This window comes from Eumetopias jubatus, unplaced genomic scaffold, assembly GCF_037043125.1.
Source record: "Eumetopias jubatus isolate StellerSeaLion01/CBP00866 unplaced genomic scaffold, mEumJub1_p1.0 scaffold_15, whole genome shotgun sequence".
Lineage (NCBI taxonomy): Eukaryota > Metazoa > Chordata > Mammalia > Carnivora > Otariidae > Eumetopias > Eumetopias jubatus.
The window spans coordinates 58,118,422-58,140,870 of NW_028274821.1; the positions used below are offsets into that span (position 1 = coordinate 58,118,422).

General features: G+C 54.7%; 4 protein-coding genes across 8 annotated transcripts; 2 read left to right on the forward strand and 2 right to left on the reverse strand.

Moving 5' to 3' along the window:
• Positions 1 to 1,340: 1,340 nt before the first annotated feature.
• Positions 1,341 to 4,654, forward strand: GALT (galactose-1-phosphate uridylyltransferase). Of its 2 annotated transcripts, none has more exons than XM_028115108.2 (11): positions 1,341 to 1,488; positions 1,775 to 1,944; positions 2,173 to 2,248; positions 2,339 to 2,387; positions 2,509 to 2,638; positions 2,793 to 2,849; positions 2,992 to 3,114; positions 3,398 to 3,530; positions 3,631 to 3,714; positions 4,034 to 4,188; positions 4,483 to 4,654. In XM_028115108.2, exons 1-11 carry the CDS (start codon positions 1,407 to 1,409, stop codon positions 4,561 to 4,563), a joined length of 1,140 nt encoding a protein of 379 aa, XP_027970909.1. In that variant the 5' UTR covers positions 1,341 to 1,406; the 3' UTR covers positions 4,564 to 4,654. The 2 variants fall into 2 exon arrangements, with proteins under 2 accessions (XP_027970909.1, XP_087875377.1); XM_088019251.1 differs by having other exon boundaries at positions 2,369 to 2,387.
• Positions 4,655 to 6,264: 1,610 nt separating this feature from the next.
• IL11RA (interleukin 11 receptor subunit alpha) lies at positions 6,265 to 21,554 on the forward strand. Of its 3 annotated transcripts, none has more exons than XM_088019249.1 (13): positions 6,265 to 6,331; positions 9,350 to 9,449; positions 9,747 to 9,807; positions 10,573 to 10,742; positions 10,877 to 10,991; positions 11,144 to 11,176; positions 11,262 to 11,428; positions 12,208 to 12,371; positions 13,175 to 13,316; positions 13,651 to 13,770; positions 13,880 to 13,976; positions 14,230 to 14,312; positions 21,221 to 21,554. In XM_088019249.1, the coding sequence occupies exons 2-13, from the start codon at positions 9,350 to 9,352 to the stop codon at positions 21,283 to 21,285; spliced, it is 1,317 nt and encodes a 438-aa protein (XP_087875375.1). In that variant the 5' UTR covers positions 6,265 to 6,331; the 3' UTR covers positions 21,286 to 21,554. The 3 variants fall into 3 exon arrangements, with proteins under 3 accessions (XP_087875375.1, XP_027971033.1, XP_087875376.1); XM_028115232.2 differs by lacking the exon at positions 21,221 to 21,554 and adding an exon at positions 14,818 to 15,317; XM_088019250.1 differs by lacking the exon at positions 6,265 to 6,331 and adding an exon at positions 8,025 to 8,101.
• On the reverse strand, positions 15,320 to 16,953 carry CCL27 (C-C motif chemokine ligand 27). 2 transcript variants are annotated; one of them, XM_088019252.1, is made up of 4 exons: positions 16,866 to 16,953; positions 15,964 to 16,233; positions 15,688 to 15,820; positions 15,320 to 15,499 (listed from the first exon to the last, which is right to left on the reverse strand). In XM_088019252.1, the coding sequence occupies exons 2-4, from the start codon at positions 16,031 to 16,033 to the stop codon at positions 15,352 to 15,354; spliced, it is 351 nt and encodes a 116-aa protein (XP_087875378.1). In that variant the 5' UTR covers positions 16,034 to 16,233; positions 16,866 to 16,953; the 3' UTR covers positions 15,320 to 15,351. The 2 variants fall into 2 exon arrangements, with proteins under 2 accessions (XP_087875378.1, XP_027971034.1); XM_028115233.2 differs by lacking the exon at positions 16,866 to 16,953 and having other exon boundaries at positions 15,964 to 16,421.
• Positions 16,510 to 19,839, reverse strand: LOC114218234 (uncharacterized). The gene is made up of 5 exons (XM_088019253.1): positions 19,795 to 19,839; positions 19,431 to 19,498; positions 19,140 to 19,199; positions 17,167 to 19,017; positions 16,510 to 16,942 (listed from the first exon to the last, which is right to left on the reverse strand). The coding sequence occupies exons 2-4, from the start codon at positions 19,475 to 19,477 to the stop codon at positions 18,861 to 18,863; spliced, it is 264 nt and encodes an 87-aa protein (XP_087875379.1). The 5' UTR covers positions 19,478 to 19,498; positions 19,795 to 19,839; the 3' UTR covers positions 16,510 to 16,942; positions 17,167 to 18,860.
• Positions 21,555 to 22,449: the final 895 nt, after the last annotated feature.

A 22,449-nucleotide genomic window follows, 5' to 3' on the forward strand; every position in this document is an offset into this window, starting at 1 on the left:
CTTGAGTCTCTAAACTGAGCAGCGAGAAGAGCCTGGAAACTTGGGTTCAAATCTTAGCTAGGCCATTGCTCCTCTGGGTGACCTTAGGCTTCTGTTCTTCACTGTGGAGTGAGGAGGAGGTTCAAACAATATTTAGATGTCTTTTTAAAAGTGCCAGGGGAGGAATTAATTTGAATTTTATCCTAGTGTAAAGGAAACACCCCTGATCCCACCTAGATGGTGGCTGGAGCTACCGGCAGTTGGGTCCTGTCCACACTTTCAGATTTCTTCTTTTAATAAGAAGGTGTGTTTTCTTTTCTTTCCCTCTTTTTTTTTAAAAGATTTTATTTACTGGGCGCCTGGGTGGCACAGTCAGTTAAGCGTCTGCCTTCGGTTTGGGTCATGATCCCAGGGTCCTGGGATAGAGCCCCATGTCAGGCTCCCTCCTAATGGGAGCCTGCTTCTCTCTCTGCCTGCCACTCTCCCTGCCTGTGCTCTCTCTCTCAAATAAATAAAATCTTTACTTAAAAAAATTTCTTTTTAATTTTATTTACTTATTTGACAGAGAGTGCAAGCAAGGGCAGCGAGAGGGAGAAGCAGATTCTCTGCTGAGCAAGGAGCCCAGTGCAGGGCTTGATCCCAGGACCCTGGGATTATGATCTGAACTTAACAGACTGAGCCACCCAGGTGCCCCATACACTTTCAGATTTCTTATAGCCCTCTTACACTGCTCACTTCTTGTGCTTTCAGTATGAGCATATAAGAGAGAGAATATGGTTACTTATCCTTTTTTTCCTAAACCTGTTTCTCCTGCCTGGAGGGGACGGGGTATGATTTCCGTGAACAATCCACTCCTCCAGGTAATAACTGGAGGCCAGGGTTCTGCTGAAACAGATCACTCCCACCCTCACCCCCATGCCATTTTGCTTTTCCTCCACCATAGCCATTGAGGAAGTAAGTGAAGTAATTGTGGATCCAGGGTTATACCCCTACTTGGCCCTAGAGTGTAAGCTGCGGGAGCAGAGACCATGCCTGACTTGTGCAGGGGCATCCCTTTGTCCCATATGGAGACTAGGTGCCTGGCACACAGCTACTCAGTAAATATTTGCTGAATGAATGACCGAATGAACTACTGAATTCAGCAAAGAAATCTTGTAAGCGTCATGGAGCTGAAGGATCTGCAATAATCGGCTTTTACAGAGATTCTTTTAGGGCAGTGACTTGGCCCAGGGGTGTACTGGGATGACCAAAGTCGCCCCCAAAGCCACAGGCTTTCCTGAGCCCCGCCCGCGATTGGGCGGGCGGGCCCTTAGGCAGTCACGTGCTGGAGGCTAACCAATCATCGGGTGCGGGCGGGGCGGACCCGGAGATGGGTGAGAGTCCGCTTTGTCGCGTTCCAGACGATCCCCACCCAAGCAAGTGGCCTAATGTCGCGCAGCGGATCAATCCCTGAGCAGCGCCGGCAGGCGCCAGAGGCAGACGCCACGGCCACAACCTTCCGGGCGAGCGGTAACTGCAGGGCGTCTGGGACTTGCTGGAACGCGGAGCCGAGCCCTCCCTTTGCTTAGAAAGTTATCGTCCCTTCCCCTAGATCGGCACGCCCACCCCACCAAGCTGGCGCGCCTGAGTGGGGACCCCAGGCTAATACGAGCTGGGAAAGCTCAAGCCTGGGCCTTTGGCTCTTGAGCAGGCAGGGCTGAGAGGGTGCTTCCGAGCTTGGGTCAGCTGGTGGGTGAGACCCAGGGCAGAGAGGGTCAGAGAGTTTTGCTGACTGATATTGCCTCTCTGTCCCCAGAACATCAGCATATCCGCTACAACCCGCTACAGGATGAGTGGGTGCTGGTGTCAGCTCACCGCATGAAGCGGCCCTGGCAGGGGCAAGTAGAGCCCCCGCTTCTGAAGACAGTTCCCCGCCACGACCCCCACAACCCTCTGTGTCCCGGGGCCACACGGGCCAATGGAGAGGTAAGCCTTTAGAACGTACATCTGCAACTGGGCCAGGAGTACTACTCCCTCTTAGAGCTGCCCCTCACCCACAAGGGAGTGGGTCTCCTGTGTTATGTCCCACCAAGTCTTTCTGACCCCACAGCGGGTCTTCCACACCCTCTTTGTAGCCTGTCCAGCCCCTGAAGCCTGCCACATGACTGGTGGTTTAGGGAGCAGCAGATGCTTCTAGCCAATCCTTGTCAGTAGGTGAATCCCTACTATGATGGCACCTTCCTGTTTGACAACGACTTCCCAGCTCTGCAGCCTGATGCCCCCAATCCAGGTAACCTGGCTCTAGCTGCTGTTGGGGGGGAAGAGAGGCTGGACCTCTTGGGGGACTTCTGTTACAGAGAGTGACACCCCTTTATCTCAGGACCCAGTGATCATCCCCTTTTCCAAACAGAGGCTGCTCGAGGAGCTTGGTAACTATGGATTTCCTCTCTTACCTTCAGCCCTGGGTTGGACTGAGCACTGGGGTTGAGCCCTGCCCCTAGCACAGCCAAGCCCTATATCTCTGTCATTTCTCCCTCCCCCACCACCCAGTAAGGTCATGTGCTTCCACCCCTGGTCCGATGTAACGCTGCCACTCATGTCAGTCCCTGAGATCCGAACTGTCATCGATGCATGGGCCGCAGTGACAGAGGAGCTGGGAGCCCGGTACCCTTGGGTGCAGGTCTGTGAGGTTGCGCCCCTACCCTGGATGGGCAGGGAGCAGGTGGTGCAGCTTTGGTGCTGGGAAGCGGTATTCCTGTTTTCACAGGGTGTGGTCGGGAGAGGCTGATCTAGTGTCTTTCTGGCTACTAAAGCTCCGTACCTCTACCTGATAGATATTTGAAAACAAAGGAGCCATGATGGGCTGTTCCAACCCCCATCCCCACTGCCAGGTAAGTGTGTCAGGGGCTCCAGTGGATTTCTGGGGTGAATCCAAAGCAGTACCGTGGGGAAGGGAAGTGGAGGGACAGAATAAGTCATGTGGAGGCTTGGGGCTGAGGGACCTGCCAGTTCTCGGCTCTTGCCTCTTGACAGGTGTGGGCCAGCAGTTTTCTGCCAGATATTGCCCAGCGTGAGGAGCGATCTCAGCGGGCCTATCAGAGTCAACATGGAGAACCCCTGCTAATGGAATATGGCCACCAGGAGCTGCTCAGAAAGGTGGGAAAAAGCCAGACCCTGCTTTCCCAAGGAACCCCTAACCTCACCCCAGAAGCGAAAGGTGTATGAAGGAGGAGGTAGAAGGGAAAGAGCAGAGAGACTTGACGGGAAGCCATAGCAATAATCCAAAGGAACGATGATGGTGGCTTACATTAGGGTGGTAGTGGTGGAGGTGATGAGAAGCCATCAGATTCTGGGTATATTTTTTCTCCTTCCCCTGCCTATTTGCTGACAACAACCCCCTCCCCACCTTGATGACTTCATCTCCACTCGGTCTGCCCAGGAACGTCTGGTCTTAACCAGTGAGCACTGGTTAGTACTGGTCCCCTTTTGGGCAGTGTGGCCCTTCCAGACACTGCTGCTGCCCCGGAGGCATGTGCGGCGCCTTCCTGAGCTGACCCCTGCTGAGCGTGATGGTGAGTCTCCCTACTGGGACCCAGGGGCCATGTACAGGATGGGGATGGCTCTGGTAGGGCCAGCATCTTGGCCCCAGGCTGAGTCAGGCTCTGGTTCCAGATCTAGCCTCTATTATGAAGAAGCTCTTGACCAAGTATGACAATCTATTTGAGACATCCTTTCCCTACTCCATGGGCTGGCACGGTAAGGCTTTTTGAGCATCCATACCTAGCCCCAACACCATTTCTGAGGTCCTGAGGCTGAGCTCAGTGGACTGCAACCCCCAGCAGGCTTTGAAATACTTGTTGGGGGAGGGGGGAAGTGTCCCGAGTAGGGATGCTGGGACTGAAGGTGGAACAACAAACTTGGTGAAACTATGTTTCCCGGTGTTTTAATGCCTGGTCTACTCACTCCAAGGAATGCTGGGAGATGTAGTTTTCAGATACCTAGCCTGGTTTGGGGGTAGGGGCTAAGCTGAAGAACTAAAAAATGGCCCTCCCCAGTTATCTCTTCTTCCTGTCAGGGGCTCCCACCGGATCAAAGGCTGGAGCCAACTGGGATCACTGGCAGCTGCATGCTCATTACTACCCTCCACTCCTGCGCTCTGCCACTGTCCGGAAATTCATGGTTGGCTATGAAATGCTTGCCCAGGCTCAGAGGGACCTCACCCCTGAGCAGGTCAGATTTCAGAGCACCCTGGGTCCTTGGGTTCCTTTTGTCTCCCATTTCCCCAAGGGAGCCCAATAATCATGACCCCGAAAACCTCTATAACCTAGGCATTCCTAAGGACTCAGAAGCTGCTCGGCTCTATCCTCTAGTTATTCTGGCGGTCCTTATTGCCATCCTCCTGGTGCAAGAAGCCTTCCCCCCAGTGCCACCTAGGCACTTGTTACTACTGTTCCACCCATACTGCTCCATACCACCATTCTGGGTGGCCCTTATCCTCCCTGATTGCTCCCTGTTCCCTTCCAGGCTGCGGAGAGACTAAGGACCGTTCCTGAGGTTCATTACCGCCTGGGGCAGAAGGATAGGGAGACAGCAACCGTCGCCTGACCACACTGACCACAGGGCCTTCTGCTTGAGGGAACCAGGGCCTAGGGTTGGGAAGATGTGGGATCAATAAAACTAAACTGTGTTTCTCAAACTTTAATCACATATTCTAATGACAGAGAAGTATGAACTATAATCCTCAGGGATCTCGGTTAAAGGCTGATGGCACAGCACCAGCCACAACTTTTCTTTGACTGCAGATGTGCAAGAACTTAGAGTACAAAAATTACACCCCAAATCTCTGAACAAAATGAATACTCAATGTTGTGTCTGGCCTACAGATTCTCTTATTCCTGGAGTAACAAAGCCATCACAGTTACAGAAATTTTTTAAAATCCTGAGTTCTTGTCTGTGGCTAAGGCTTTGGGAAGTCCAGAGCCCTCTTCACTACTACCCCTAGGATGATACGTCAGCTCAACAAGCCTAGGCCTGAGGGTTTGGTGGGGAGCGGGTGAGCAGGATCCTGGTCCCAGTGGTCAGTGGCCAGACATTGGGCTGCTGGCCAGAACCCTGGCTTTGTGAGTGGCGGCAGCTTGGCTCTGCTCCAGCCCACGGGCTGAAGGGGTGGGTAGGGAATGTGTACATGGCTTTGTGTCCTTGAATTCTCTAGACTCTCACATGCAGCATATATGGGCAGGCTCTGCACACTTGTGTTGCCCATGTGCCGCAATCATTGCAGGGGAAGAAAGAAAGAAAACAGCTCTGGCAGGGAAGGGGCTATCAGAGTTAGGAGCACCAGCCCTTTAAGGAGGGCAGCTTGAGTCTGCCCCCTCCCTTCTGGACCTGTTTCCTTTGGAAGATTGCATGCAACCCAGGAGACTTGATGCCACCTAGGGCCTTCCAAACTTATAGGTGAGGATAGGGCTTGTGAGCAATGCAAGGACGGCCGGAGGCTTTTTATCTTCATTCTTCTCTCAAGGCAACTGATTTTGGGAAGGGCTATCATGCCAAGACTAGACAGTGATGACTTGGCCCAGGAGAACCTTGGCCGCCTGACTTCTAGTCAAGGGTTTTTTCTTCCTTGAGACTCTGAAGGGGTAGGGTCTGGGACTTGGAGTGTCTGGAAGGAACTTAGACAGACATGGCACACATCTCCCTTGAGACCCCACTGACTGGGGAGTAGATGTGAACCCTGAATGGGGGTGGCTGGTTTCTTAAGGCATACACCTACACAAACACCTGACCCTACAGTCTTGATTTGGCTGCGTTTTGGAATTATTTGGGAGTTTTAAACACTGATGCCAAGGCCAGCTTCCAGAGATTCGGATGTAACTGGTTTGGAGTGTGGCTTAGCAGTTTAATAACCACAATGTCCAGCAAAGTTTGAGAACCGCTGCCCCACACAAGTCCTCCTTATCTGAAGTCAGGGGCACCTTCAGCTTCTCCAGTCACCTGCCCAATGGCTCCTGAGCCACTGAACTTGAGGCTTTGTTTTTGGACAAAGCTGGAAGGAGGAGGGGCCTGAAAACTTCCAGTCTTGCTGTCCCAGGAGGGCAGGGCTGTAGGGAGGACCCAGGAATCCAGCTCCAGACTCTGTCCCCCAGCACTCTCCTCAGTCCCGGACAGGACAGGAAGTGTCCGGCAGAGGTGGGGTGGAGGTGATTGGCAGTTGGAGGCTCCAATGGGCCCAGACCCCCTCCCTTTTCACCCCCGTCCTTCCATTGGTGCCTGGGCGGAGCCGCCCCCTCTGCGGGGGGCCCCAGGGCGGGAGGGAGTGGAGGCCGGGGCAGAGGGCGAGGGCGGAGGGCGCAGGCGGCGGAGGCCGCAGAAGGTGAGGCCTGGTGGGGCCGGCGGGAGTACCCGCGGAAGGCTTGCCAGGAGAGGGCGGGGCAGGGTGGTGAACGATCTGAAGGGCCTGGACTGGCGGACGGACTGTCAGTGTGTGCGTGTGACTGTTAGCCTGTGTGTGACGGCGTCGGTGTGTGGACCTGAAACGGAGGATCACTTGGGGCAGCTGTCAGTTAATATGACTGCGTGTGTCGGTGCGCATGTGGTTGAGTCTGCGTGTGGCTGTGCGAGTGTGGGATTCAGTTTCCGTCAATGTGCAGTTTTTGGTGAGATACTGGGTTGCCTGCTTGTGTGTGAGAGGGCCTGTGACCACATGGGGACTGGGTTTGCGGAAGGTCTCTGTGGGGTTTAAGACTGTGTCTGCCTGTGTGAGTGTGGGTGGCTGGATTTATGTGTGCCATTGTGTGACTTCAGCAGTGGCAGAGCGAGAGTGAGAGACTTGTATTATGTGTGTGTCCTGTGTCCTGTGTCAGACTGTGTGAGGGTGGAGCTGTGTTGTATCTCGGGGACCAACTTCAGTAGTCAGTGGGACTGACCTTTCTGCTTAATGTCCGGCAAAGACAGACCCACCCCAACACACGTGTCTTCCCTTCCTTTCTGTGCTCTAGCATCTCTGTCATTGGTCTACTGCTTATTTTCTGTTTCCCTGTCTCAGTTTCCTTTTATTTCTTTTTCTCTCCCTACTACTGTCTTCCTAGAGCTGTCAGTCACGTGTGTCTCCTCACAGTTTTGTCTCCCCAGGTATCTCTGTGTATCTGCCTCTCACATCCTCTACATCTCTGTCTCTCTCTGCACCCTTGTGCCTCCTAGCTCCCCTGTTCACCTCTGTCTCTTTGGCTACATGGGGGCCTGGAGGAGTGATGAGATGTGGGATCTGCCATTCTAAGAGCTCCCTGGAAGAGGGGACTTAAACCATTATGAGGATTTGCTTTTAGGGAATGCTGCGACCCCATCCCAGGGGCAGAGTGCTAAGTGTCTGTGTGTCTGTGTGTGGTGTGAGGGTATGGGTATGAGTCTGAGTGAGGATGTCTGAGTGTATCGATGTGACTGTGAGTGGCTATATCTGAGAGTGTGTGTCTGAGGGTAAGTGTGGGTCTTGTATATCTGGCACCAAGGGACCAAAGGCATTTCCTGATGCTGGGGCCCAAAGAGTGGAGGGGGAGGTGAGAAATGGCTGGAACGTCCAGGGGCGGAGGGACTGGACTCTGGATTTTCTTTATACCCCCCAACCTGGGGCCTCCCTTTCCCTCAAAAAACAGCTAGCTATGCCCTAAGGAAATATTTGCTGGGGAGTGAAAAGAGTGGGGGCATGAGTCTGTGTCTGATTTTTCATTTGGTTATGTCCACGTGTGTTCAAGGGAGTGTCTTTTTGTTGACTGTGCTTAGTGAGTCCAGGCATGAATGTGGCTGGGTGAAAACATAGGGAATCTCTCCCTGACAGGGACATGAGCAGCCCTCCTTTCCCTCTTGCTGGCCATGGCTGTGCCTGTGGCTTCCTTTCCAGACTGGGGGGAGGCCTCTTCCCTTCCCAGGGCCTCGGGTGGGAGGGGGGGTGAAAGGGGAGGAAGGAGGAGGAAAGAGGGAGGTGGGGGCCTAGCTCAGGGCGGCTGAGCTCTAGGGCCCAGAGGGGCGGAGGAGGGAAGGGGAAGGAGGGGATGATTCTGGGGTCCCAGAACTGAGTGGAGCTGAGACGGGTGCTGTAGCTGGTGGAAGTCCTGGAGGCCATGGACACTCAGCCACTGGGATCACCGAGGTAGGGCGGGGCTGAGCAGGGTAAATGTGGCTGGGGTGGGGGTTGGGGGGTGTGAGCCACCAGACACATTCAGACAGATACACAGACACTTGGAGGCCCTTGTTCTGCTCTACTTGGGAGGGGTCTGTGCTCTTCCTCTTTTGGAGCCCTTGCCTGCCTGGGCCCTCTCCCTCCCTATCTGCTCCTTCTCCTATCCCCATGGCCACTTCCCCACTGCCTTTCTCATCCTGCTCTTCCATCCGGAATCCCTCTCTCCCAGCACTCCCACAAGCGGTGGTTACCATACACAAGCGGTGGTGACCTCCTTTGCCTTTCTGGTTCCTGCGGCCGGCTGGCCGTACACCAGCCCTTGCCTCCCTGAACTCCCACCACCTCCCAGTCTTGATCTCGGAGCATCTCTTGATCCCGTGGCCTCCACCCCAGGCCCCTTTTCCCTGCAGGCTCCTCGCTCCTCTCAGCTTTCTCTCCCCTCCCCGACACCCTGTCTCCATCCCCTGGCTCCTTGCCCACCCCCAGCCTCTGGCAGCAGCCAAGGCATCTGGATCTGCTTAACTCTGCAGCCTCAGCCTGCACCCTAGCCCCATCCAGCCTCATAGGCTCGAGACCAACAAGATTCCAGAGTCAGGCCCAGATGAGTGGCCCAAGGAGCCAGGCCCAGGAGAGAAGAGGCCTGGCAGCCAGAGCAGGGCTAGGCCTCGTGGTAGGAATATAGCGTGGGCTCAGACCCACTTTGACAGCCCCCCACCCAAGGTTGATGAAGCCTGTCTCAGGTTAACCAGAGGCAATGACTAGCCCTGGGCCAGGTGGGGGTGGACACTGGAATTCCCAACAGCTGGGTTGGAGGAGTTAATGGGAATGACTGAGCTGGTGCCAGCACTTGGTGCCAGGGGTGGGCGCCAAGGGTGGTGTGTGTGTGTGGGGGGGGGGGGACTGCTGGTGCAGTCTGTCGCCTCCGGCTTTTGTTCTGGGCCCTAGGCCCAGGACTTTGATGGAGGGTGTGTGCGTGTGTGCGTGTGTGTGTGTGTGTGTGTGTGTGTGTGTGTGTGTTTGCCTGTACGCACATGCAGCACTGGGTATATGGTGGAAAGGGGAACCTTAGATCAGATCCCCAGATATTTTCTGATATCCTTACCCCATTTGGTACTAGTTTTCTTCCTAGAAAGTCCCAGTTTAGAAGAGGAGGAGGAGGCAGGCTTTAGCCTCCCATCTGGGAATGGGGGATTGCTGACCCTGCCTCTCTCCCCACAGATGAGCAGCAGCTGCTCAGGGTTGAGCAGGGTCCTGCTGGCCGTGGCTATAGCCCTAGTGTCCGCTGCCTCCCCCTGTCCCCAGGCCTGGGGCCCCCCAGGTGAGATGATGAGATGAAGATGAAGAATCCTGCTATATGACTCTAACTTTGACTTGCCACCCTCACTGTGTACCCTTTCCATGCCTAATCTGTGACCCCCACCCCCTGACATCCAACCTGGCAACATTCCTTCTCTCCCCTGTCTTCTGACCTCTGTCTCTAGATTATAACATGATGCTTTGACCCAATGACCCCACCCAGGGCTTAAAAGTTTGCCACTTGCCCTGTCATGCTAAGTGGGGGCTGGGATGGGAGAAAGGGAAAGCGAGAGCCTTTCCTCAGAAGTGCCCTCCACAGGGTTCCAGTATGGGCAGCCTGGCAGGTCCATGACACTGTGTTGCCCTGGAGTGACTGCTGGGTAAGTGCCCCACCTGCCCACTGGGCTGACATTCATGACCCTTTCTTGACTCAGTCCAGTCCTCGTGCCCCTCCCATCCTTGCCCCCGGTGTCTATAATCCTCATCTCTCTAGCTGTCCTAACCCTCAAACCATCCTTATTCAACAGAAAATTTTAACCAACATGTATTGAGCACCTGCTGAATCCCTGGTCTATCCTAGGCTCTGGGATCTAGCAGGGATTAAGCCTGGCAAGATGCCTGCCCTTGCAGAGGTTACATTCTAATAGGGCAGACAGATAATAAGCAAATATGAATCTTGCCAGGGAGTGGTACCTGCAGGGCAGAAAGTCAAAAGAAAGTGATGTGGAACAGGATAACTGATTGGTTACTTTTTCTTGGTAATCAAGGAAGGCTTCTCTGAGGAGGTGACATTGAAGATAATTTCTAGGGTCAGGAAAGAGGCAGCCATGCACAGGTTGGGGTACAGGCATTCCTGACAGAGGGAACAGCTAGTGCAAATGCCCTGAAGTGTGAATGAGCTCAGTACTCTTGAACAGAAAGAAGACCAATGTGACTGGAGTGTAGTGGGTGAGGGGGAGAGAGGGAGGAGCTGAAGAAGGAAAGGAAGGCAAGGGCTAGATCACCAGGGGCTTTGTAAGCCCCTGGACTTAAAGGACTTACAAAACTCTGGGTTTTATTGCAAGCACAGTGAGAAGCCAATGGAGAGCTGTGGCATGGCTGACACTTTAAATCTTCCCTCTGTCATCACCTCATCTCACCCCCAGGGCCCCGGTGTCCTGGTTTCGGGACGGGGAGACAAGGCTGCTCCAGGGACCTGACTCTGGGCTAGGGCATGAACTGGTCTTGGCCCGGGCAGACAGCACTGACGAAGGCACCTACATCTGCCGGACCCTGGATGGTGTACTTGGGGGCATTGTGACGCTACAGCTGGGCTGTGAGTTGGGGAGGGAGTATTGGGTGGCAGTGATGAGGCAAGGGGCTCCTGAGGAAATCCAGGCCCTGAGTAAGCCCTCTAGGATGGGAAGGACCTGGGACTTCTCAGACTCCAGTTGCACTTTCTGCCTCTAGACCCCCCAGCCCGCCCTGTTGTCTCCTGCCAAGCAGCTGACTATGAGAACTTTTCCTGCACTTGGAGTCCCAGTCAGGTCAGCGGTTTACCCACCCGCTACCTCACCTCCTACAGGTGTGTGCATAATTGGGTGTGTATGCCTATACATTTGGGTGTGTAGGCACAACGTGGGTATGGGAGGCAGTGAACGAGGTCCTGAGGAAGGCCTTGGAGAGAGGAAGGATCCTCTTTTCCTTCCTGACCTCAGATGGCCCCCTCCCTGCCAGGAAGAAGACCGTACCAGGAGCTGATGGCCTGAGGTAGGACATAAGGGAGAGGATGGGGGTTCCAGCTAGACCCCACAATGAGCATTTCCAAAGCCCAAGACCACATCCTCCCTCCTAGGATGAGTCCATCCACAGGACCCTGGCCATGCCCCCAGGATCCCCCAGGGGCTGCCCGCTGTGTAGTCCATGGGGCCGAGTTCTGGAGCCAGTACCGAATAAATGTGACTGAGGTGAACCCCCTGGGGGCCAGCACACGCCTGCTGGACGTGAGCTTGCAGAGCATCTGTGAGTACCTACCTGCCTGTTCCTACTGCCCCCTCAGATCCCCACCTCAGAGACCCCGAATGGACTCCAGGGTACAGATCTCCCAACACAGAACCTCCACCTGCCAAACAGTTCCCTTCTGACATAGACCTCATTTTAGCACGTAGGTAGCTACCGTGGAGACTAAGAAGCCAAAGAGATCAGAGCCTAGGAGGCAGGGTTACCTCAGCCTCTGGAGGCTGCTGCCACTACCCCTTCCTGGGTGCCTAGCCCACAAGTCCTTCCTGGGTGCCTGCCCCACAAATCCTTCCTGGGTGCCTAGCTCCAGAGTTGCCCCTGCTTCTAGGGCCTGTGCTGAAGGCAGCCGTGTCTCATGTCCTTCCTGCCCAGTGTAAGCCCTTGCTGGCCCCTCTTTCCTTTTGATCCGTATGTGGGAGGGGGGAACTAAAGCTCTAGCTAAGGGCTAGAGAGGGACAAGCAGACTCCATGCTGAGCACAGAGCCCGACGTGGGCCCAATCCCACGACCCTGAGATCATGACCCGAGCTGAAACCAAGAGTGGGATGCCCAACCGGCTGAGCCACCCAGGCGCCCTAGCTCATTTTATAATAAGGATGACAGACAAGTCCTGAGGATCCAAAGGATGATCCAAAGGATGATCAAGCTTAGGATTTCCCCAAACCCCCTTGGAAGTGCCTCCCTCAGGTACCTTTAGGCATATACCCACCTTCCCTTGGGAGGTGGTGGGGAAGGGATGGGTACCTGTCGCCCATCCTGACTTCGCGTCTCCACCACCCTCAGTGCGCCCTGACCCTCCCCAAGGGCTTCGCGTCGAGTCGGTCCCTGGCTATCCCCGCCGCCTGCATGCCAGCTGGACGTACCCTGCCTCCTGGCCCCGCCAGCCCCACTTTCTGCTCAAGTTCCGACTGCAGTACCGTCCAGTGCAGCATCCAGCCTGGTCCACGGTGAGGCCTGGAATATGTCCCAGTCTGGGGCTATGGCTTCTGCCTCTGGTTTCATGTTCCTGGTTATTCTGCCTGGCTTTCTGGCACACTGGCAGGTCACCAAAGCCCTGTCACCTCCTCCAGTAGAGTGCTCTCCATGGGCGAGTCTTTGTGCTGGGTGCTGGGGTTTGCAGCAGGGCCTGGTAGGCCTAGCCTCTGCCCTGTGGGGCTGTAACTTTGACGTCAGCCCTTCTGTGGGAAGACAGGAGTAGCTTTTTACAAATGACTTTCCTAGGAAAAGGAGTGCCTTTCACCCAGAGGCACATTCTCACATAAACATTCTATACCCAGATGAGGACAGTAGTGAATTTCTACCTCTGAAGATGTTAAAGATTGGCTAGCATCAAGTCTGGGAAGCAGCTGCCTCAGATAATGCCCGATATTTATTGAGCACCACCTGTCTGCCAGCCACGGTCCTACACATTTTACATGCATTATCTTATTCAGGTATAGTCACCTCTATTTTACAAATGAAGAGAGCAAGGCACAGAGTGGCCCAAGGTCACTCAGTAAGTGTTACAGCAAAGATTTGAACCCAGGCAGTCTGATGGCACAGCCTATGTAACCGTTACGCACTTTCGTCTTCCAAACACTAGGTGTACACCTGACACCACCAGCCACCAACGTGAGGCCCAGGCAGCTCCACCGGTCTGACAGGGACGGGACTGGGAGGAAGGGGTGCTCTTTGCTAACTAAGGTTGGGGGCAGGTAGGCTTGGCATTTACAACCTGGATAATGGGCCAAAGAACCATCTTCATTCCCAGGTGGAGCCGGCTGGATTGGAGGAGGTGATCACGGATGCTGTGGCTGGGCTGCCCCACGCTGTACGGGTCAGTGCCAGGGACTTTCTGGATGCTGGCACCTGGAGTGCCTGGAGTCCTGAGGCCTGGGGGACTCCAAGCACCGGTGAGAGACTGAGCCCAGGGCACGGGCAGTGGGCCCTCCCACCGCATCTGTTGGCTGGACGGGTGTGCAAGTGGGCTGCATGCACATGTCCTGCCACTCAAGCATGGCCGTTGAGGTCCCAGTCTTCAGCCTTGGTTGTCCACAGCCCCGCCCCAGCTTAAGCCCTGCCCCTCAGCCTCCACCTCCGTTAGGCCCCCAGAAGCTGGCTCTACCCTTTCAGCTTCCACCTCCTGGGCACCCCGTGTCCAAGCCAGGCCCTCGCGTCCCCTGGCAGGCCCCGTCTTCCGCCCCCACCCCGTGTGGACAGGTCTCCTCAGGTCTCACCTCCCTTCAGGGCCCCTACCGGAAGAGATACCAGCTGGGGGACAGACACAGAAGCAGCTGGAGGAGGAGCCTCAGGCAGACAGCCCTGCTCCCCCCAGGCCCTCCCTCCTGCCAGACCCACGGCCACTTGGTAAGCTTGGGCAGGTGAACAAAGGTTGTATAGGATGGGAAAGCCCCGGAGAGAAAGGGTTTGGTCAGGCAGCCTCTCTCTCACAGTGGCATGCGACCCTCCCTCTCAGACCACAGAGACCCCCTGGAGCAGGTAGCAGTGCTGGCATCTTTGGGGATCTTCTCTTTCCTGGGACTGGCAGCTGGGGCCCTGGCACTGGGGCTCTGGTAAGTAACTGCCAAGGGCCCCTCAAATTCTGATCCCACACAGATGTTCTGATACCCACAGACCACACCCATTCCCGCCCTTCATGATTTCCCAGTGAAACTTTCTGATTCTGGAACAACTCCCCCCTCCTCCCTCCAACCCCCACTTCATTATTTTCACTGATTTCTCTCCTCACCGTTTACTAATACACTGTTTTGGTGGAGACAGAGATGTACAAATTGTCAGGGAGACAGCTACGTTTTTGTGCTCCAGGCTGAGACTGAGACCAGCTGGGAAGGATGGACCCCAAAAGCCTGGGTTCCTGGCTCCAGTGATTCCAGTGGACAAGCTTCCAGGTGAGTAGGACATCTAGGAGGTTTGGACTCAGGATGTGTACCCTCGTTTTGAGTGTCTGGATTAAGAGCCAGATGCTCTAGTCATTGTAAGGGTGTTGGGAATCAGAGTTGGGTCACCTCATTCATATGATGTCTGAGCTCAGGGATGGACCTTTCATTCTTGAGTCCTTGGGCTCAGATTTGGGTCTCTTTCCTTCTCTCACGTGGTATTGGGGTTCCTAGATGGGCCCCCCTCATTTTCAGGGTGTTAAGCTCAGAGCTGGATGTCTACCCTGATTCTTGGGCTGTCTTGGATCAGAGTTGGGTCCCCTCCCTTACTCTTGATGTATCTGGGCCCAGAACTAGGAATACTTCATCTTCAGGGTGTTGGGGTTCAATCAGAGCTGGGCTCCCCTATTCATTCCTGGTGTTGGGCTCAGAGCTGGGTCCCCTCCCTCATTCTCAGGGTGTCTGGGCCAAAATCTAGTCCTATTATCTCTCTTGATTTGCCTCCTGCTTCTTCTAGGAGCCCCAAACCTGTAGATGATCCAGGAGGGCTTCAGCTGATTCACCTATAATTCTGTCATGCTGGTGTGGATGGACAGACAGATAGAACCCAGGCAGGCTAGTAGACCCCCATGGAGGCAGGAGGGCGGGGAGTGGTCTCAGCTGGAGGTTCTGTTTGGAGCCCAGTTCTGTCAGACTCTGTTCCAAACTTGCCAGCTGAAAGGTGCTGGACCTCTCATTTCATCTCAGAATTGGAGGTCCACCTGAGGAATGAGTGTAGATATGTATGTTTGTGTCCATGTGTGCCCATGTGTATGTGAGGTAGGGAACATGTGTTCTCTAAATGTATGCATGTAGGTGCTTGGGGAGTATTTGTGGCTCCTTGGCACTTGGCCTTGCCCCTGGAGGGGTTTGTGAAGATGTGAATAAAGAGAATGAGGAGGTTCTTCTGTTTATTGACATGTCTCCCAGCTTCAGATTCAGGACTCACAGGAGAATGCATAGAACTTGGAAACCACAGAGACTGTTGTCCAGTGCTGCTTTATTGTTTCGGCTACTGGGGGCCCTGGTCCATTTTCCCTGTCAGCCCCAAATTCAGGTTAGGCAGAGTCCCCTGGAGTCTCCTCCCTTGGCGCTCAAACCACCGAGCCAGGCTGCGGTTCTGAGGGTGGATGCAGACACTGCGTCGAGACAGGTGAAGCCTGGGAAAGGAAAGGTCCAAAGCCATAGTCATAGCGTGGGGATGAGGTTAGGGTCCAGGGGTTAAGGCAGAGGCTAGATGAAAACCTGAGTCAGTCTCAGAATTAGCAATTGGGGTTGGGGTTGGGATCAGCATCAGGGGTTGGGACTGAGGTCAGACGTCAGTATGAGGGGGAGGGTCAGAGCTCACACGAAGGCCTGGAGGTGACAGTCCCCATCAGCTTCCTGCACTTCCACCCGGATGACCCTTCTCAGTAGCTTGTTCGAGAGTGGCTGGCGGTAGAGCTGAGTACAGCAGGTAATGCTGGTTGGCAGTGGCAGGGCTAGGGGACAATGGGGCCATGTGTTCAGAGGGCTTCTGACCCAAAACCCTTCCATCAGGCAGCTGGAGGATGGACTTCCTGGGTCCCTTTCCCTCCATCCCATTCACCCAAATCCCTGACCTTCTAGACCCCCAAGCACTCACCTGCTCCAGGGTCTGGGCTCAGCAGCAACAGTAGCAGCAGGAGGCTGCTTGTGGATGAGGGCCCCTTCATGCTGCTCAGCCTGGATACTTCTCTTTCCTCCTCCTCCCCTACCTTTTATCTGGGTGCCTTTTACCTGGGGCACCAGGTGAGTCAGAGGCAGGTGAAGATGTATTGCTCATCCTGTGACATTCCTGGGCCCTAATTGCCACAGACCCCTTCCTCTTCTAGGGCTGCCATTTCCCATGGCTTCTAAGCCCTGGACAGAGAAGCTGGAGAGAGGGGTAGTGCATGATGTGACGACTGATGGTACAGTGACTGAGTAAGGGCACCTAAGTATCCACAGTGGCATCCAATGATGGACATTCACACTCACATACCCACAATCACATTCAGTCACACCTCAACCACTCAGTCAACTTTACACAGTCAGACAACCAAAGACAGAATCACATAGCCCCAGTTGTACTCAAAGTCCCACTCCCACATAGTTGTGTCTTCACAATCATTCAATCACACAATCATATTGGCACACACAAATTCTGATAGGGGAATTGTGGGTGGGGTGGGAGCAGAGGGAAGGCCAGTACCAACTTGCCTTCATCCTCTCCTCCCTTTCTTCCTGCCCTAGCCTGCCTGTCTTATCAGGAAAAACTGATGGGTATGGACCCCTAAAGCAAGCTCTTCTGGCTGATGATGAGTCTTGGCTGGGACAGTCACAACCAGAGTGAGAAGCTGGGTGCTATTGGGGTACCTCTGGGATGCTGAGGTGGGGGCTGCTTTCCCCAGGGAGATGAGACAGGGAGGAAGGATGGGGTGGATAAGGTGGGAAGATGAAAGAAGATAAAGTTCTTTGGTGCCAGGTTGCTGCTGTCAAACAGGAAAAAGACCCAAGAAATCTTACCTTCCTGTTTTTGCCTGGTCCTGTCCCAGAAATGCCAGCCTCTTGCCAGCAGGGGCCTGGGGCTTCCAGAATCAATCCTGGCTTATTGAGACATCAGACTCAAGAGCTCAATTACCTCTCTTTTGTTCAAATTCCAGCCTTTCCCTGTTGCCCACCCAGGTCCGGTAATACACCCCCCACCCCCCACCCAACCCTTATACATTCTGTATCCCATCCTCTTGCTAAAGCCCCAACCTCTCCTCTCCTTCCTGTCTCTTGTCTCCGAATCCCATTCCCAGCTCCCACTCCCTTCTCCCCTTACCCCCTAAAGCAAAACTCCTCCTCCTCCTCTTGTCCTTTCCAGGAAGCTGGGGACTGCCTATGGTGGGGGCAAGCCGCTAAGTTTAGTGCCTCTGGCACCTTGAAGAACTTCCCACTCCTGCTCTGGGGATTTCAATCCTCAAGTCTTGCTCTGTATTTGAAACATAAACTGAGTCATTACCCAGTAATCCCCAGACCTTATCTGGTTCTTGTAAGAGTGCCTTCTGCAGCCTTCTGCTCTGTGGCCAGCTATTCTCTAAGGAGCAGGCCTTCTCTTGGGATAGGGACTCAAACCTGTCCTGGGCACCTTTCTGCTGCAGGGCTGCTGAAACAATCAGGAGGGACCATCAGTTCCAAGAGTAAGAACTCGTCCCCCTCCCATGCTGAAAAACTCAAGCTTCTCCTCCTTCCTGTCCAGGGTGAGGCTTGAAGGCCCCTTCCTGGAGTTTGTCTTGTGAATACTCAGGAATTCTGACAGTGTCCTGGTGAGGTGTAGGCCCAGGGCTGCACAGGGCACTCCACTTTTGACAGGGTTCTTGATGTAGACATTCTGAGGAAATGGCTCAGGAGCCTGGGTCCTTTCTTGAAGGTGGCCACAACCCAGAGGTCACCCATCTTGAACTGCTAGTACCAGAGGCCTTGGGTCTCTCTCCCACCCTCCAGTTTGGACTTGTGCCCCAGAGCTTGGGTGCAGCTCTTGGGGTGCCATTTACTTATCACAGATCTCCATCAGCTGGTTGTCTGCCACATACTTTGTGTTTTTTCCTGGACCAACTGGTCTAGATACCTGGAAAGGCAAGAAACGAATTCTTCCAGGTACGCACCCATCTCTCCCCTTTGGCTATTCCAAAGATAGGGCCAAGTCTTCTCCCCAGCCACAATCTGCTGTGGCGGGGGCAGCCCCAGGCTGAAAGTTAGCTTTGCCCCAACCCATAAATTGGGTTGTCTCGTTAACTTAATCTTCGGATAACTTTTCTGGTGCCGGGCCTAGTCCTTTACTGAAAGCAGGCCCACTAGGAGTCCCTCACCCTCGGTACTTCAGGAGCTAGAGGGTTTCAGGTCAACTAGGGGAACAAGACAGGGGTGGCAGGGAGCCGTGGCCTTTGGGTTCTCCTAGGGACAGAGCAAGAACTGCTAGGTAAGCTGATGCCAAGTATCTTTAAACCTGAGAAAAGACTGGGGGAGCCAGAAGTTGTGGCATTAATTGTAGGAAAGACCTCCAACAGTCCCAAGTCACTCCACTGTGGCAGGCTGCGGGAGTCAGCCTCTAGGAATCTTCCCCTCCTCTCACAGCCTACTTCCTACAACTCTGGGCTTACAATAGTTTAGATTCACTCTCAGAAGAAGATTCTCCAGACACCTGGCAAAGTCCTGTCTAGGAGGAAGGTGGAACACATCAATGTGGAGATAGGCTGGGAGGAAGACCGGGACAGGGCTACTTAGTTCCCGTCATATAGGCTATTTACAGCGAAGTGGGGGCGGGGGGGGGTTAGGTGGCGGAGGGCAGTCAATGACAGTAATGGGAGGCCTGACACTGATGAGGGATCCTTAGTAATAACGGGGGCCTGGATATGGAAGGGCACCCTATCAAGGAGGGAGGCCCTGTCAGTAACGAAAAGCAGGCGTGTAGAGGGGCTCCCAGCGCGAATGGCGGCAGCGGCGGCAGAGTCAGGAGGGCAGCACGGTGGCTTCGGTTTAAATCTTTAATGCACCGGCTGGCTGGGCAGTGGCGGTGGGGGTGCGGCGGGGGAGGCCGCGACCCGAACGCTGGGGGGCAGGGCCCAGGCCGCTTGACAGACAGCTCATCAGGCCTCGTAGAGGCTCCAGCTTCTGCTCCCGGGAATGCGCCGAGCTGTGGGGCAACCCGACACTGGCATGAGGCAGGGAGGGGACTCCCGGATTCCCCCCATCCATCCTCCTTGAGGCTGAGCCTCGTGTGCCCCGGGCGGGTCCGCGGTGTCGCAGCCCCCTCACCTCCTGTCCCTCCGCCACATGCGCAGCCAGGGGAAAAAGTAGAAGCAACCCCAGTAGATCCTGCGGAGAGAAGGCCGAGCCGGGCCGGGCGGGGCGGGGCTGACCCCACAGACTCCGCCGCTCAGACGCCTCGCCCCTCTCTTGAAGGCTCCGCCCCGCCCTTTAGAGGCGGTTCCCTCCGCAGCCCACGCCCCCTGAGGGGCCCCACGCCTCCCGCCCGCGGAGAACTCGCGCCCTCCCCCCACCCCGGAGCGGCTAGGTTCCTCCTCCGCAGAACCCGCCTCCACTCACTCCTCCTCCGCCTCCAGCGCCACCTCGTATCTCCTCAATCCCGACATGTCCTGGGCTCCGAACGTCTCCTGGGGAGCGGCATGATTGGATCAAGGATACCCCAACCCTAGGTCCCCTTCTCTGTCATTCTCGGGACCAGTCTGACCTGTTCTCAGGTAATCTGAGGCAGGTGCCCCCGGGAAGCCTCAGTTGCCACTTTGGGACAGGGTAGGACTGAAGAATTGGGAGGCACCAGACGTTAAGGATATAGGAGGTCGGTCACCTCGGGGGCCTGGGGCATTCAGGGGGTCAAGGCGAAAGGCTTTGCGGTCATGGACCTGGGATATTTGGGGCCCAGGGTGAGGATTTCGGGGGTTGGGATCACCTGGAGGGGGGCTGAGGGGTCGGTGCAGCCTAAACTCCCGCCCTCCCTGGCTCCACCCCGGAAACAGACCGTTACCGTTACGTCATAGGGACTCCGTCGCGCTCCAGGGGTGGGGCTTGCCTATTACCCGGAAGAGGCGAAGTCTGAGCGTTTCTTCTTCAGAGGAGGAGTCAAAGTGTCACTGGAGGTGGAGCCAGGGTCCATCTGTCACTAAAGGGGCGGAGTCAGGCCTTATTAACTAGGATGCGGACGGAGCACGGGACCCTCTTTTGTGGGGGTAGAGTCAGATTTTGGAGCTTTCTCCCTGGAGACCTCAGTCTCAGGCAGCAAGATAAGAGCTTTGGGACGTTATCCAGTACGGTTTTCCCAGTCTACTTTTCTTTGCCCTCTGCACTGCTGCCACTTGTATGACTCTGGTCTGAGGAGGAATAGGTCTCCAGAGCAATCCTAGCCTAGATGGAGCAGACTACAGAAGTACTTGATGTGTGAGTGGCTTTGGCCAAGTCACTTAATGGCCAGAGGGTCACAGCCCTTCCTCTCTGAGCTGAAATTTGTCTTCCTGTGATTTTTGTTCCCACAGTCATTCAATCAGCAAATATATCAGGCTAGGAATGGGTATACAGCAGTAGAGAAGCCAGATTATTATAGTAAACATAGCACACTGGTTGGAGGCAGTAGACGGTGCTGCAGTAGAGCCTAGAAAGCGCAATTAACCCAGTGTTGGAGGTTGGAAATAGCTGCCCCAGTTAGTCTGGGGAGGGAGGAAGAGAGCCTTCTGGCTGGATTGTAGGGGAGTCACCAGAAATAAGTGAAAGTTCCCTCAGGCTGAAATGTGGCAAATGGGTACACTACTCTTTCCCCCCATCCCACCTTCTTTCTCCCTGTCATACCTCTCTTCCCTGCCTGGGCCACAAACAAGATTGCAGACAGATCTGTGGGTACAAGTTGAGCGCTATTGGAAGCATTGTGGTCTAGGTGTGGAGGAGAAGCTGCACTTCTGCTACGCCACACTCACCCCTGCTCACACTCACACTCACACTGACACTCCAGGCCGTGTCCTGGCTGGGTCAGGTCTGGTGCAGAGTCACTGGAGGCCTGGTCCTCCCTTCTTTTTTTTTTTTTTTTTTTTGTTTTCTGGTCCTCCCTTCTGATCCTTGGTTCCCCAGGGCTACAGAGACTCATATCCCTTCACTCAGACACAGGGCTCCCTCCGGGGCTGTCAGGGGCTAACTGCCGTGGCGCTTGTTCTAGGGGAGGAAGGAGAGGCAGGGTCATGGGTTGGGGTCTTGGGAAGGGGCTCTGAGGGAGGAGGCAGGGCTGGGGAGGGCCGGGCTTGCCTTTGCAGAGTTCTTCTGCAGTCTCCGGATGATGCGGTCCACCCAGGGCTGGTCTGGAGGTGCACAGAGCTGGTTACCTCTCAACACAGTGAACCTGGAATCAGAAGGAATGGAACAGTCCTGGAACCCAGCTTCCTGGCAGGCCTTGGTGTGAAGAGCAGAAACTGAGGACCACGTCTGGAAACCTGTTTCAGGGGCTTCCTTGTGGGGAGGAGCTTGGCAAGGAAAAGGGAAGCAAGATGATGAGGCCCAGGTGACAGAGGAGGTGATTGGGAGAGGAAGAGACTGGTTACTCTTCACCCTCCCCCCCAAGACAACAGTACCCTACAGCCATCAATGAGAAGGAGATAGGAACAAAAAGGCACCAAAAATGTTCCTGGGAATTGGGTATTGGTTCACCAAGAGACAAAGTCCTCAGAGTTGTTAGCATCACTCAGAGGTGGGGGTGGGGTGGGCATAAGGGTTAGGGCTTGAGGGACTTTTGGGTGGGAAGACCACAGCCCTGACTAGAATTCAGGACGCCTATCCCCAGTGTCATAGCTTTAGTGTTTCTTTCCTTTCCATCCACGTACACTGTCCTCTTCTTCCTCTGGAAACCCAGACTAAAGGAGATAGAGCCTCTAGAGAGAAGGGCAGCCAGAGAACCCAGGACCCATCCGGGTACTGGCATATTCAGGAATAGCAGGGGCACAGGCACATCTATATTACACGGGTGCACACCTGGGACATGGCCACACCCACACCACACAAGTCCATGTATAGATTGCACAGGAATGTGCACAATGCACAGGTATACCGACGCTACACAGGAACACAATCACAAGGGCACACCCATTTGGCACATGTACACTCTAGGACCTGGGTGTTGACCTGAACTCACAGTCTCCTTCACAGACTCCCTAATCCCTCCTCTGCCCCTCATGTTACCATTTTACCCCTTCCCCTTTCCAGGGGAGACCACGAAATCAGTATGCTGAGAAGAGGAGTAGTTGTGTCCAGGAGGCCATGGAAGACGGAGAGAGATGGACAAATGGGTAGAATCTTTGGAAGCAGCAAGTGTGTGGGTTGCAGAAGTCCTGCTTGTGTGGAGTCTGCATGAGACTGTGAGGCTGGATGGCAGAGAGTGAGCGGAAGAGTGATGATGAGGGGGAGGGAGTCCATGGTGGTTCTGTGATGTGTATGTGAGCCTGTGTGAGGCTGTAGCTGTCTCTTGTTTATGGCCACCTGAAGCCTTCATTTTTTATATCCAGAAATTTCTTCCTTTCTGTTGTGTAATAAAGAATTTGACTGGTTTTTGTCCCTGATTTCTGAAAAGGAG